Source organism: Schistocerca serialis, chromosome 1, assembly GCF_023864345.2.
Source record: "Schistocerca serialis cubense isolate TAMUIC-IGC-003099 chromosome 1, iqSchSeri2.2, whole genome shotgun sequence".
Taxonomy (NCBI): Eukaryota; Metazoa; Arthropoda; class Insecta; order Orthoptera; family Acrididae; genus Schistocerca; species Schistocerca serialis.
The window spans coordinates 607,276,295-607,291,045 of NC_064638.1; the positions used below are offsets into that span (position 1 = coordinate 607,276,295).

General features: G+C 39.0%; 1 protein-coding gene across 2 annotated transcripts in view; it reads left to right on the plus strand.

The window, feature by feature from the left end:
- The window catches only part of LOC126477457 (uncharacterized), a 195,624-nt gene extending 181,682 nt beyond the window's left edge, over positions 1 to 13,942 (plus strand). For both annotated transcript variants that reach the window (XM_050103617.1, XM_050103618.1), the window contains exon 10: positions 9,561 to 13,942. In XM_050103617.1, coding sequence (XP_049959574.1) covers positions 9,561 to 9,678 — 118 coding nt within the window. In that variant the 3' untranslated portion in view covers positions 9,679 to 13,942. The remainder of the gene's footprint in view (positions 1 to 9,560) is intronic.
- The last annotated feature ends 809 nt before the right edge of the window (positions 13,943 to 14,751 follow it).

The window sequence follows — 14,751 nt, forward strand, 5'->3', positions numbered from 1 at the left end:
CTTTCCAGACAAAAGGATAGTTGCTATTCGCCACATATCAGAGATGCTGAGTCGCAGATAGGCACAGCAAAAATACTGTCAGAAAGTGAGCTTTCGGCCAACAAGGGCTTCTTTGAAATTTGGCAGCATACACACACAAACAAGCAGGTGTGCATGCCATGACTGTTATCGGAATTTACAGCATATTGCAAGGAGAGTTCCCACCTGCTCAATTAAGAAAAAGTGGTGTTGGTGGGGAGGAAACTGATGACATAGGCTGTAAAGCACTCATTGAAATGAAGAATGTCATGCTCAGTGGCTTGCTCAGCAATGGTGTGATCCAGCTGTTTCTTGGCCACGCTTTGTTAGTGGCCATTGATGCAGACAGATAACCTGTTGTTTGTCATGCCCACATAGAAAGCAGCACATTGGTTGTAGCTTAGCTTGTAGACCACATGACTGGTTTCACAGGTAGCCTTGCCTTTGATGGGGTAGGTGATGTTTGTGATCAGACTGGTGTAAGTAATGGTGGGAGAATGTTCAGAACAGGTCTTGCATCTGGATCTATTATAGGGATATGAACCATCAGGCAAGGAGTTTTGAGCATGGATTGTTTAAGGATGGACAAGGATATTGTGTAGGTGTGGTGGGTGGCCGAATACCACTGGGGAATGGGTGGGAAGTGTCTTGGGTAGGACATTTCTCATTTGAGGGCAAGATGAAAGGTAGCTGAAACCCAGGTGGAGAATGTAATTCAGTTGCTCCAGTCCTGGGTGGTACTGACTCGTGAGGGAAATGCTCCTCTGTGGCCAGGCAGTGGGACTTTGGGAGGTAGTGGGTGATTGGAACGATAAGGCATGGTAGATCTATTAACCTGTGAAGGCCTCAGTGAGAGGGACTGCTCTTCACTGCAGATGTGACGACAGCAGGTGGCTAGGCTGTATGAAAGGGACTTCTTGGTATGGAATGGGTGGTAGCTGTCAAAGTGGAGGTATTGCTGGTGGTTGGTAGGTTTGATATGGACAGAGGTACTTGAGGTGGAGGTCAACATCGAGGAAAGTGGCATGCTGGGTTGAGTGGGACCAGGTGAAGTGAATGAGAGAGAAGGTGTTGAGGTTCTGGAGGAATTTGGATAGGGTGTCCTCACCCTCGATCCAGATCACAGAGATCTCATCAGTGAATCAGAACCAGGTGAGGGGTGTTCAGGAAGGATTCCTCTGGATGGCCCATGACTAGGTTGGTACAGGATGGTGGCCATAGCCGTATCCCAGCTTTGTTCATAGGTAATTCCTTCAAAGGAGAAGTAATTGTGGGGGAGGATATAGTTTGTCATGCTGACTGGGAAGGAGGTGGTTGGTTTTGAAATCGTTAGGCATAGGGAAAGGTAATGTTCAATAGCAGTAAGACCATGAGAATTAGGGATGTTAGTGCAATGGGAGATTTCATCAAGAGTCCCAAGCAGGGCACCATGTGATAAAGTAACAGGAATTGTGGCGAGTCTGTGGGGGAAATGGTTGGTATCTTTTATATAGGAGGATAGGTTGTGGGTAATAGGCTGAAGGTGTTGGTCTACAAGAGTGGAGATCCACTCGGTTGAAGCCCAGTAACTGCCACAATGGGGCATCCTGGGTGGTTGAGTTTGTGGACTTTAGGAAGCATGTAGGAGGTATGAGTGTGGGTAGTGGCAGGGGTGATGAGAGAAATGGATTACTCAGAGAAGTTCTGAGACGGGCCTAAGGATTTGATGAGAGACTGGAGATCCTTCTGGATTTCTGTAATGGGTTCTCTGTGGAAGGGTTCATAGGTGGACGAATCTGAAAGTTGGCAGAATCATTCTGTCAGGTAATCCTTGTACTTCAAAACAGCAACAGCGGTGATGTCTTTGTTAGCAGGTAGGATTATAAGGTCAGGATCAGTTTTTGCAGATGTAAGGTTAGTTTGCATGTTGAGAGATTTGGAGAATGATGGTGAGGCAAGGAAGAAGGTTAAGAAAATTCTGGTAAGTTAACAGGAGTTGATTAGGGGGCAGTGGGAGTGATCACACTAGTATGGAGGAGTGAAATGAGTCAGATAGGGTTTAATATTGGTTTCTGGTTGAGTCTGATTGGTAGGGTTCGTGGCGAATGTTTTGCACTGTAGGGACCGGGAGAAGGAGAGAAGGTCTTTAAGAATCCCTGCATGATACAATTCGGAAGTGAGGCAAAAGGTGAACCCTTTGGAAAGGACTGATACTTCTGTGGGGCTACGGCACTTGGAAGAAAGGTTCATGACTGTGTTTCAGGTCTGTTTAGGTTCTGGTTTCTGTGTGGTGGTGGGAGGGAGTTTTTGAGGGTGGGGTAAATGTAGTAGGTCTGTGAGACTGTATTTGTCAGCTATGAGGTAAAGTGAGAGAGGTTTAGCGGTCATTGTAAAGGTGGTGAATATAGGTAGTCCAAGGTGGGAGTAGGAAGTGAACAGGGTGGAGGGTTTTTTGAGGTGGTGCTGTGCATGTTGCTCTAGTTCCCGGGGGACAAGAGTTTGTCTGTTTGGATTCCAGGAACTTGAAATTGCACAGCAGAAGAATTTTGTGGGTGGAGAGAAGGTATTGCATGGAGGTTTGGGACTGACTGATGTGGTTTTGCGGGACTATGTTGGTGAGGATTAAGAATCAGTGGAATCTGAACAGATGAAGTCACCTTGGAAGGAAGGGTGGCAGCCGGAGATGGTAAGAGATTCCATGAACCGTATGTGGGGTTGGGTTCTGATCAGGAATAACACAACTTTCGTGTATTGTCGCAGATGGAAGGAGCAGGGATCCATGGTGGTGGATAAAAAGGTATAAGAAGACATAAATAACGTAAAATTATGTGCGGAAAAATTCATAAAAAAAACCTATAAAAATACATCCAAACACTAGATTAAATCAAGGGATTAGGCCGATAGTGTAAGGCAAAAATCAAATAAAATTGGCGCAAAGATACAGTGAGACAAAAATAAATACAAAGATTTTAATGTGGGCTGCAGGTCTGTGGGTGAATAAGTGAAGAAGAGGGATGGCAAATGTGACTACGTTGGGTGAAGTTAGTAGGTGAGAACTGGAATAGAGAAGAGAAGGAGTGGGGGGATGGGGCGGGGTTGGTAGGATGAGATACAAATTCATGTAGCTCAGGAAGGGTACGGGAAATAACATGCAGAAATATGTGAGAGTGACACAGGAAGCGTGATCAGTTTGCAGATATAGGATTAATGCTATCTGTGGGAATAATGTGGGACTTGAGATGCTGTACCAACAATTAGCATGGTCTTACAGCCGTCTGTTGTGCACTGCTGATATAGTTTATAAGTTTGCCTCATAATTAAAGAGTGCAGTTCAATTTGTAAGGTGACAAGAGAAACACAGGAAAGAAGAGAAAGCAGGATGGACACTGAGTATAGTAACGCATTAGAAAGTAGCAACAAAGGAAAACAGCATTGGGTTAGGATGGAAGAAAAGCTGCCAGACAAAAACAAACAATGGAAAATCCAATATAGAAAGTAACAATATTAGTTGCTACGTACTATAGTTGCAGAGTCACAGATAGGCACAACAAAAAGACTGTAGGAAACTAAGCTTTAAGCCACCAAAGCCTTCTAAAAAATTACACACACACACACACACACACACACACACACACACATATATATATATATATATATATATATATCAGTGTTGAACCTTGCCTGACTCAGTTCAGCCCTCCATCCAACACCATGGTCCACCCCTACTGTCACCAAACCATCCCTGTTAATGTTCCAGAATTTCTTAACTTCAGACCTTGCCCCTTCATCATTCCCTAAATCCCTAAACATGCAAACTAACCTTACTTTCACAGAAGGAACCACAATCCACCATCTAAAAACTGATTCTGACCTTTTAATCCTATCTGCTGACAAAGGCTCCACCACTGCTGTTTTGAACCACCAGAATTAACTGGTAGAATGACTCCAGCAGCCGTCAGACTCATCCACCTACAAATCCTGCCACAATGACCCTATTCCAAAAATCCAGCAGGATCTCCAGTGTCCCCTCAAATCCTTAGGCCCGTCCCGGAACCTCTCCCCGGTGTCCATCTCTCTCCTCACCCCTGCTACTCCCCACACTTCTATATGCTTCTTAAAGTCCATAAACTCAACCACCCAGCTGCCCCTTTCTGGCAGTTACTGGCCCCCAATGAGAGAATGTCTGCTGTTGTAGACCAGCACCTTCAGCCAATTACCTGCAACCCATCCTCCTATATAAAACATACCAACCATTTCCTCCACCGACTCTCCACAGTTCCTCTTCCTTTACCACATGGTGACCTGCTCGTCATTGCTGACGACGCCTCCTGTTACACAAACATCCCTAATGTCCATGGTCTTATGGGTATTGAACACTACCTTTCCCAACACCCGATGAACCAAGCGAGGTGGCACAGCAGTTAGCACACAAGACTAACATTCAAGAGGACGACGGTTCAAACCCGCATCTGGCCATCCTGATTTAGGTTTTCCATGATTTCCCTAAATCACTCCAGGCAAATGCTGAGATGGTTCCTTTGAAAGGGCACAGCCGACTTCCTTCCCCATCCTTACCTATTCTGATTGGACTGTTGACCTCACTGTTTGGTCCTCTCCCCCAAATCAACCAACTAACCAACCATCACCTATCCCATCTAAGGCAAGGCTATGTGTGAAACCAGTCATGAGATCTGCAAGCTAAGCTGTAAACACAGTGCTGCATTCTACATGGGCATGACAACCAAGCTGTCTGTCCCCATGAATGGCCACCCACAAACTGTGGCCAAGAAACAGTTGGATTAACCTGTTGCTGAACTCATCACCAAACATGATGTTCTTTATTTCAGTGAGTGCTTCACAGCCTGTGCCTTTTGGATCCTTCTCAACACCACCACCTTTTGTGATTTGCGCATGTGGGAACTCTCCCCGCAATGTATCATACGTTTCCATAACCCTCCTGGCCTCAACCTTCATTAATCATTGTCCTTACCCATCTAGGCCTCACTGTTCCCATTCCTGCTATCCCCCCCCCCCCCCCATGCTACTCCGTATCCCCCCCCCCCCCCCCAACCCGGTTGCCTCTCATCATGCGCTGCTGGTCACAATCTGGCTTCAGCTGACGGAGACCGTGGTCGTGTGTGTGTGGTCTAATTTCAAAGAAGGCATTGTTGACCAAAAGCTCATTTCCATCAGTCTTTCTGTTGTATCTACCTGTGACTCAGAATGTCCACTATATGGTGAGTAGCAACTATCCTTTTCTAAATATTGTTACATTCCATCCTGGATTTGCCACTGTCTAATTAATTTCTGTTGTACAATGAATACTTTTTAGCTAAGTTAGTGGTTTCTCCAGAACACTGTCCTATGAGGCTTCAGTGAAAGAGAATGTGCAAAGTGTATTAACTTCCTGACTTCTGAATCCCCAAAGTTGGCAATTATATGAGGCATGTTTTTTAAGTAAGGTCCATTTGAACATAAGTCACAATGAAAGGTTATTCAAAAAAGTAAATTTATTTTCAGAAAGTACATATTTCACACTATTTTTGACATAGTTACCAAGTTTGTTCAAACACATATCATACCTCTCAACTAATTTTAAAATGCCCTCTTCATAAAAACTTGACGCCTGCTCCAATTACCAAGAGTTCACTGCCGTTTTCATGTCGTCGTCATTGTAATGGTTGCCACTGAGGTGTTGTTTGAGATGGAGGAACAGATGGCAATTGCTCCGCGCAAGATCAGGACTGTAGTGTGGGTGGTCTAAAACTTCCCAGCCAAAACTGTCCAATAAATCGTGGGTCTGACCTGCAGTGTGAAGTCTTGCATTGTCATGGATAAGGACTATTCCCTTTGTCGGCATGCCGTGTCTTTTGTTTTGAATCGCCCTGAGTAGCTTCCTCAGGGTTTGGCAGTATGCTTCTGCATTGATAGTGGTTCCTCGTTGCATGAAGTCGACCAACAAGACATCATGCCTATCCCAAAACACCGATGCCATGATCTTGCACTGGGACAGAGTCTGTTTGGCCTTCACCTTTACAAGAGTGTGTGTGTCTCCATTCCATGCTCTGTTGCTTCGATTGGGGCGTGATATGCAAAACCCCTGTTTCGTCTCCAGTTACGATCTGACTCAAGAAGCCATCACCTTCTTCGTGATAACAAGTCAAGAACTTCATTGCACGCTCAAATCTTTGGTTTTTGTGGTCCTCTGTTAGGAGTTTCAGGATCCAACAGGAGCACAGTTTCCTAAACTTTAGGTGTTCAGAAACAGTGTTGTAAAGCAGTGATCTTGACACGTCAGGAAACTTGTTTGAGAGACCTGTTATTGTGAAGCGCCTGTTCTCATGAATCCTCGCTTCAACTGAAGCCACCAAATCGTCTGTAATCAAAGAAGGGCAACTGGAGCGGTCCTTATCATGGCTGTTGTCACAGCCATCTTTGAATTCTCGTACCCAGTATCACAATATACTTTGCAAATCTGTCGATGAATTTCCGATGCAGGCAGTTTCCTTGCTGACAAAAACCATATCGCTGAGCGAACCTCACACACGGTGGGCGAGTTGATAGTCTTAGACATTTTGAAAGCACAGAACAGAACCGTACAGGTTAGCTACAGAGCTGAAACTGAGCACAGTTGTTCCCGAGGCATGCCAGTACACGACACACACGCTCGTTGCAGTGTGCATGCAAACTACTAGTGTCTACAACAAAACAGACCTTACTTAAAAAACACACCTCGTACTTGTGACAAAAGTAGCAGAACAAATATTTTCGAGAGGACTGTGAGGTCAACTGAGGACCTGCTCGATCAATTAGTAGTGGTTCCCAGAATAAGAAATGGAGCAGTGTGCTGACCACAGTCCCCTCTATACTGCTTCTGATGACACCATTGGCAGAGGATGACACAGCAGTCTGTCGGATCCATTTGGCTTGTCTAGGGCCAGAATGTGGAACTTAAGCTTTTACTTTATACTAATTTAATAGGAGTTTGCCCATTTATGCAAAAACCATTCAGTAACTTTTACAAGAACTTATTTTTCTATTTTCTCTGTTGATATGCCTTTTCTTGGATTCAGAACGATGGTTGTGTCATCTGCAAACTGGAATAATTGTGACTCCTGATTCAAATAAAGATGGCAGATTATTAACCTAAAGCAGCAGTAGTGGCCCAATGAGCAAATGCGGAGGACTGTCATTGTAATTTCTCCCCAAGCAGGTGATATAGCATCCTCTTTTGTATTACTTGAAAAGCATAGGTTAACTTCTCACAGTCTGTTTTCTTTTTTTCCATAAGAACAAAATCAGGCATATGTGGAACTGCATATTTCATTAAAAAACTTAATTTCTTTTATAAGATATTATGATTGATACAATCAGATGCCTTCAGTAAGTCACAGAAGATCCCAGCTAGTTATATTTTGTGATTTAAAGATTTTATTATGTGCTCAGTAAATGTATAAACAGCCAACTCACTAGAGTGGCCACTTTGAAATTTGAAATGTGACTGTCTAAGAATCATATTAATACGTAGGTGGGCGACAACTCTGGAGTATGTTATCTTTTTAAAAAATTTGGAAAATAATCTAAGGAGTGACACTGGGCGGTACTGATTGACATATTGGATGTCATCCTTGTTGTAGGGAAGCCTAACAATGCCATATAGTAATTTATCTTGGAAAACACCTAAGTGACAAAGAACGTTGTATATCACGGGCCACAACTATTTAGTACCTTATTAGACACATTATCCACCCTATATGAACTTAAGTATTTTGGATGTGGGTGTGAGATTAATTTTTATTTCACTAAATGTCCTCTGCATTGCTCCTTCAGTATACTGTTAAAAACTAAATCATAAAAAATATCTGCTACACATGAACTGTCTTTTCTTCTGTTTTCTTTAGTAACAATAAAATCATCTTCTATGACTTCTTTCTGTATCTCTCTTAAAATCATTCCATTTTGATTGATTTTACTGTCTGATCTGTCAGTTTCTGACAAGTTGGATATAATTGTAGCTTTTTTACATTTCTTGATATGTCAAAGTACTACATTATTTATAATATGAGTATTTCTGGCTTTTTACTTGTTCTTTTGTACAAGTCCTTTTTTTCCTTATGAGAAGCTGATACATGATCCAAGGTTTCTTTAAAGGCTTCCCACTATGACATTTAATTATATTTTTAGGAAAACTATTTTAACAGTGGATACAAACCTATTGAGAAATATAAATGTGTTGATTAAACTCCACCTCAGTGAGCATTTTTTAAACTTTATTAAAGTATGCTGTAGTTGTGTCATTACTCAGCCTCATTATTTTCTTAGAGTGTTTCTAAACTATATATGGATCTAAGTTACATGATGTTATAGTGCATCAGGATCTGAAATCCATTTACTGTAGGGTAGGCATGAATAGGTTTAACTTCTGCTTATTGTGTGAATTGTCTTGAGGAACTCTTGTAGGGAAATTTGTGTGTGATATTAAATTATAAGTTGCTAAAAGCACCTTTAAATCACTTTTTCTGTCAGATTTCTTCAAAAAATTTACATTAAAATCACCACAAATTAATAGTCCCTTCCATTTGCATCTCCTACAAAAGCCCTTGACATTGGGGGAAAATACTGAGAAATTAGAAGTGCAAATTGTTGGAACATCCACTCTATGCTGCAGATTTGTGTCCTCGTACTTCCAGATACTGTCATGTGAAGAAATTTATGGCTACAAAAAGTTTTGATTTCAGTGAAGGCATTTTTGTGCTCTTTCAGAATTGCACTTCAGGGATAAACTGTAGAAAAAGTGCCTTGACATAAAAGGATTACATAAAATAATCAGTGAGTTTTTAAACTAAAAGAACACCCTTACTCATAAGCAAATTGAGAAATTTCACCTTGTTCTCATAACGTATCTATGTATTGCTAAAGTTTATAGATTTTGTAGATATCTGTCTTTTCAACAGTTGGTGAACTGTTGTGCCAACTCCATTTTTTCTATATTTGGTTTAAAGAAATAATTTTTACACATGTGGATAGACACCAAACTCTGGAGTACATAATAGACAACTGTAAAGTTCTGCTAGTGTTAAAGAATGGAACTGTGCTTTTGTATCACTGGTCTGGTGACAAAAAATAGCTTGTCATTTTATCTCAGTGTTGAGAATCTTACTTGTAGTGCCTGGGCATGTGACTCAGTTGATACATGCCAGACTGCAAATATGAAGGTTCAAGGCTTTTTGTTTGTCATTTATCATTTATTTCACATCTGTCTGTGACTGATTAAAGTAAAAAATGCCAAGTTGCACTGTGGTTTGGAGTCCACATTAAACTGTGGGCCTGCCTATAACTGGCTGGCTGTGTTGGTTCATAGGTCATAAACACACCACCTGCAATAGGGTCATGACTAGTAAAGCATTGTGGTGTTCAGACCAATCTTTGGGTTGATGATAGCTTTATCTTAATGCATGGGGAAAAAATTTGTCTATGTGTAACTGTATTTTCAATTTGTTAATGTGCACAAAAATTAAAAAGTGAATAAACTTTTCAGTTGTGTTCATCTTAACATTTTTCAGTGAAGCTGACTTGGAGAATTTTCTGAACAATCTTTACAGTCATTCAAGCAATGGCGAAGTAGGTGGCAACCGTTCTGACCAAGGTCGCAGCCGTCGCAAAGGAAGAAAAAAGAAGTGAATCTTTAGCTAACAAAATGTGATTTTTTTAATGTGTATGACTTATGTGCTTTACAGTTGTGAGACCACTTTAATGTGGATTTATTCAGCTTTGAATTTATTAGAAAAATAACACACACTAAAGTAGTGATAATAGTTTCACTATTTACCATTGCATACGCCTCACATGAATGACTTCAGACAGTGTTCTTGTTTTTATATAAATAGGAATTGAAAATAGATTCCACTTGTGCTCTGACTGAAGCACTGTAGCTAACAAAAACCTTCAAAAGCCTAAATTTGATTTTTGTTCAAGGTTCTACAGCTTAAGCATCCTCCCTGATGAGAAATGAGGAACAGTGACAGTAGCTTTATTATGAAGGGTAAAAGTGCAAGAACATACACACTACCCTACCTTTAGCACAATGAAACATGCTGTAGAAAATATTTTTTTCATCTTTTGTAAGCAGTTTATTTTGTGCCTTTGTTCCCGCTTGTTTTGTGTAGGGGATAACATACTTCAGATACTGATGTTGCATTTGCAACTGTGTACCTAATCCATTTTCCTTTTGACTCAGTCTGTCTTTCATGTGCATTGGTATTGAATACCCATATCTCTATTCAAAATCTTGTAAGGGTCTTTTTTTCCTTTTGTTTTCCAACATCTGAGTCAACATACCTGTGTTTAAGTATATAGTTTTCTCACTTAAGTAGTGACAGTAATAATTTTCTTTATTGAAATGAAACTGAGAGATATGAGAAAATGTTTATGTGTTCATGATAATTTATCATGTTTGTATATGACTGCAGAACTTTCATTTCTTGCTAATAATGATTTTAAAGCTACCTAGACATGTGTTACATTAACATTTTGTCATAAGGAGTTTTATTACTGTAAAAGACCCATCAACAGGAGGGAACAACAAACACTTCCAGTCTATCTGCTAGTTCTTCTTAATTAAACTGTATTTGTCAAGTAACATAATTAGAGTGGAAATGTTCATTTTTCTATGGCATAATGAGATTTCGTCTTCAACTTGGATATTGTATGATTTTGTACACTCTTATTTTGCTTTCTTGTACGTTCACTAGCTTTGGCTTGTACTTCAGGATTTCAGATGCAAATTTAATCTTTCGGTTATATTATGTTAAGAAAGAGGAGTTGGTGATACAAACTTTTCTAAAAAAGTCAGTTTAAATTTGTTTTTGTGTTGGTTATATTTGTGATGCAATTTTTTCAAAAAGTGGATACACTAATATTAAAGGAGCAGAAGATTTTTACAAGAAACCAAACAATTTTTGCAGTATTGTAGATTTTGGCATGACTTAGAGCCCAAGGTATTTAGCTTATTTTCTCTTGTTTTAGTAATGAGAAGTATCACTTCTATCAATCGACATATTAAGTTCATTGCCATACCTACCTGAGGAGCTATGAAATATATCCACATAACTGATGTAATGGCAGGCCATTTACCATCTCCTCATTACACTTAAGTGTACGTTTTCTGTTCTTAAATCCTGCATCGGCAGTGTAATATGCTGAAAAATCAAGAGGCTTACACATATGAAGCAGATATAATTGCCTTTGTAAAACTATATATTTACCCAATAAAGCAGAATTTTATAGGAGCATCCTTTATTTAATAAAGACATTCTGCTTAGTTGTGTGTGGTTCCATTTATCTTATTGAAAGGAGATTGAGGGATTCTTTCTCTAGCCTGATCCTTGCTGAGTTTTATCATACAAATTTGTGAAATGAATGAATTATTTAACAGTATTTAACTTTATTTACTCTCCTGAAGTAGATGAGAGAGAGTTTTAAGTACCATACAGCCCTAGTGCTGAAATTTGCAATGTTGTGCACTTTTGAGGTTGTGAAGATTAGGTGTAACGAAAGTGGTTTAGTTTGTATGTTCACATATTGTAATCCCTGGCACCCAGAAAGGAGTAAAACCTTGAGTACTGAGGAAGGGCTGTGTTTCTGTGGTGGTGACTAATGTATTTCATTCCTTAAAAATCCTATTTGTTTCATTTCTTTGGAAAAAAAAAAGTTTCCAGACAATTATATTTCAGAGTTACATAAAAAAATTAGTGGTATTACTTAGAAGTTTTTGTAACAAAATGGAGGAATATTGCCTGTGTATAAGTGAGTTTCGGACTTTAACAGATATTTTTTTTTTCTCTTTTGTATCTACGAATTAGTAGGGAAATGGACAGAGGTATACCTTAAATCACACGTGTCTAAATTAACAACTAAACACACTGCTTACTTTTTAATCCTAAAGTTATGTGTTACTAATCATTCAGTTTAATTGGACAGCATATAACAGAGTTCTACAATAAATAATTTTTTGGTGTTTTCCAAGAAAATTATAGAGTCGAAATCACCACACTTCTTGGTATCAGATGTATTAAACTGCTGCCTCAGGATCATTATGCAGAGAAGTTAAGAACATATGGTATCTCTTTCTTCAAGGACGTATCCAAGCAGCAAGCATTGTTTTAGATGAAGTATGGCTGGATGAACAGAGATAAGAAAAATTTTCCTGACTGGTTGCTTTGGAGCAAGTTTGGTTACATTGCTCAGTATCATGTCAGATATTTTTAAATCAATCAACACCTACTGGAGTAGAATATTCAATGCATCAGCTATCAGAAAATGAAACTATAATCAACCAAATGAAATTTGTTGCACTAAATGATTCTTTTACACCAAATGGAGTAACAAAAAAGGGGTCTGTTGTTTCACATACTCCTTTTGCCTTACTCCATTGGTACACTTTCCTCTGTCAACTTCATGACTGGAATTGCAGCCAGAAGTGGCTTGCTCATTTATTTTTTAGATTTTGACTGCTTTACTTTGTAATTACTTGTTTTAAAATATTTTATTTTCTACTGTGCGTGTGTGACTCATGGGAACACATGCAGTCCGTGCACACATTTTATCTGAAACTTATTTTTCAAAATACTGTTTCATAATTTGTACACCCATTGGCCTGTGAATGTGTGAACTGGTCACATGTGAGGAGCATGCTTTGTTGTCAACATTGCTATATCATATACAGTAAATACTGCCTTCATGTTCTTTGTTACAAATTAACTTATAAATTGATTGTGTGTGTGTGTGTGTGTGTGTGTGTGTGTGTGTGTGTGTGTGTGTGTGTGTGTGAGAGAGAGAGAGAGAGATATAGAGAGAGAGAGATCACGCGCGCTCCCGCATGCTCTTGCATGCGTGCCGGCACAGCTTGTGTCTGATTTAAAGGTTTGTAATCTCATATTTGTTCAGAAACACATCTACATTGTAGTATTATTTTATGCAATGGCTGTGAATTATTCTTACATAAAACCTTACAAAATTGCATGGAATTAGTTGTTAAATTAGTGAGACGCATCTAAAAAAAAATTATTTTTGTGCAGTTCATCTCCCATAGGGAAATGATAATTTTTAAATAACTACTTTTTTTTTTTATTTACCTTATTCTGTGGACTGAAGCTAATTGTGATATCAGTGAACGTAGAATTATGACAATCAAGATATAACAAAACTTACATGTCGAGAGTTCTTATAAATTCATAATGCAACTTTATTACAGTATTAATTCTTCAAGTGTCATAAGTTTTATGTACTCAGTCCTTTGCGGATTCAAGTTGTACACTGCTTTTTTTCAATTTCATGACAGCTTGTTAATGGTAGATAGATATTCAGTTGAATAATAATATTATTGAAATACTCTCCAAACATCACTACAAATTGTACCATTGGAACAGTTATATTTTTTTGTTTATTTATAGTACTGCTGATTTGTCAAGTGATGAGAATAGTTTTAATATGTAAAGAAATTATATGTAAAAAAAAAGGCTGGTAAATATTTATTCTTATACACAATTGTCGAATGAGAAAGCAAAACTTATAGGACTGCAGTTAACTGTAATAAGACTCTTATTTAGTTTATTTTCGTGTGCTTGAAAAAGCAAATGTCATCAATATTTCTTCCACAATCAGCTCAAGAACAGAACTATGGGAGACAGGTAAAACATTTTACAAGCATTTACATGCAACTCCCTGGATGCAAACAATAGTAATACAGTTGTAAGCTGTAAGTAATTCATTTGGTAACCGTTTTGTTACAATAACTCCAGTATGTAGTTTGTTACGGCCCACAATGAGGCAAAACACACATAAGCAGCAAGGATGTATGTGATTAGTTCCTCTATCTGTTCAGCAATTTTTATTTTGTAATACAGACTGTGTTAATTTAATATTAATAAATATAACATTAAAGTAATGCAGAGAAATATCCCCACTACCCCTTCCTTTTCTGCTGAGCAAACTGAATTCCACCTTCAGTGTTTTCCTTTTCAGTCTGTGCAAGATGGAAAAAGTGAGTGACATATAATCTTAAAAATGTTTTCATGTTGATAATTTATTGCATGGAAGCTGCCTTTCAAGTTAGTTACGGTATGTCTACCACTGCCACGGTGTTGTCATACTATTACTCAGTGCTGTTTTTCTGGGGGAACACTGGGGGATGCACACCCCTAAACTTTTTCATCGACAAAGTAATTTTTTTACAATGTTGAGAACTTGGAAGAGTGCCAGAGATTTATTTCACTGACGTAAATTTTGTATTTCATCTTTTAGTGTTGGTAATTGCAATACGAACGATACCAGTGCAGTTTTTGGTGGAAAAAGCGATGTCATTGACTGTTGAGGGTTGATTGGACTCACCTGTTTCATTTGAGATGTATTATAGGTCAATTGAAGTGTACAATACCATTTTCTTTTATTGTTCAGGGGTTGATGGGAATCGCATGCTTCATTCGAGGTGATGTAAACTGAAGTGTTCGGTACCACATTCTCTTGTATGTTTGGGTGTTTCTCGGTGTTGCCTGCTTCATTTGAGCTGTAAGTCAACTGAAGGGTCCGATACCTTTTTTTTTTAGTTCAACATGCTGATGACGTTATGGTTAAAAGCAGACGGGTGGTATCCCATGCTTCAGTTATAAGTAATTTTTGCTGCATTATATCCAATGTCGGAGTACCCTCAAACTTTTTTTTAAGAAAAAAAGCACTGCTCTTACTTAATTAAATAAT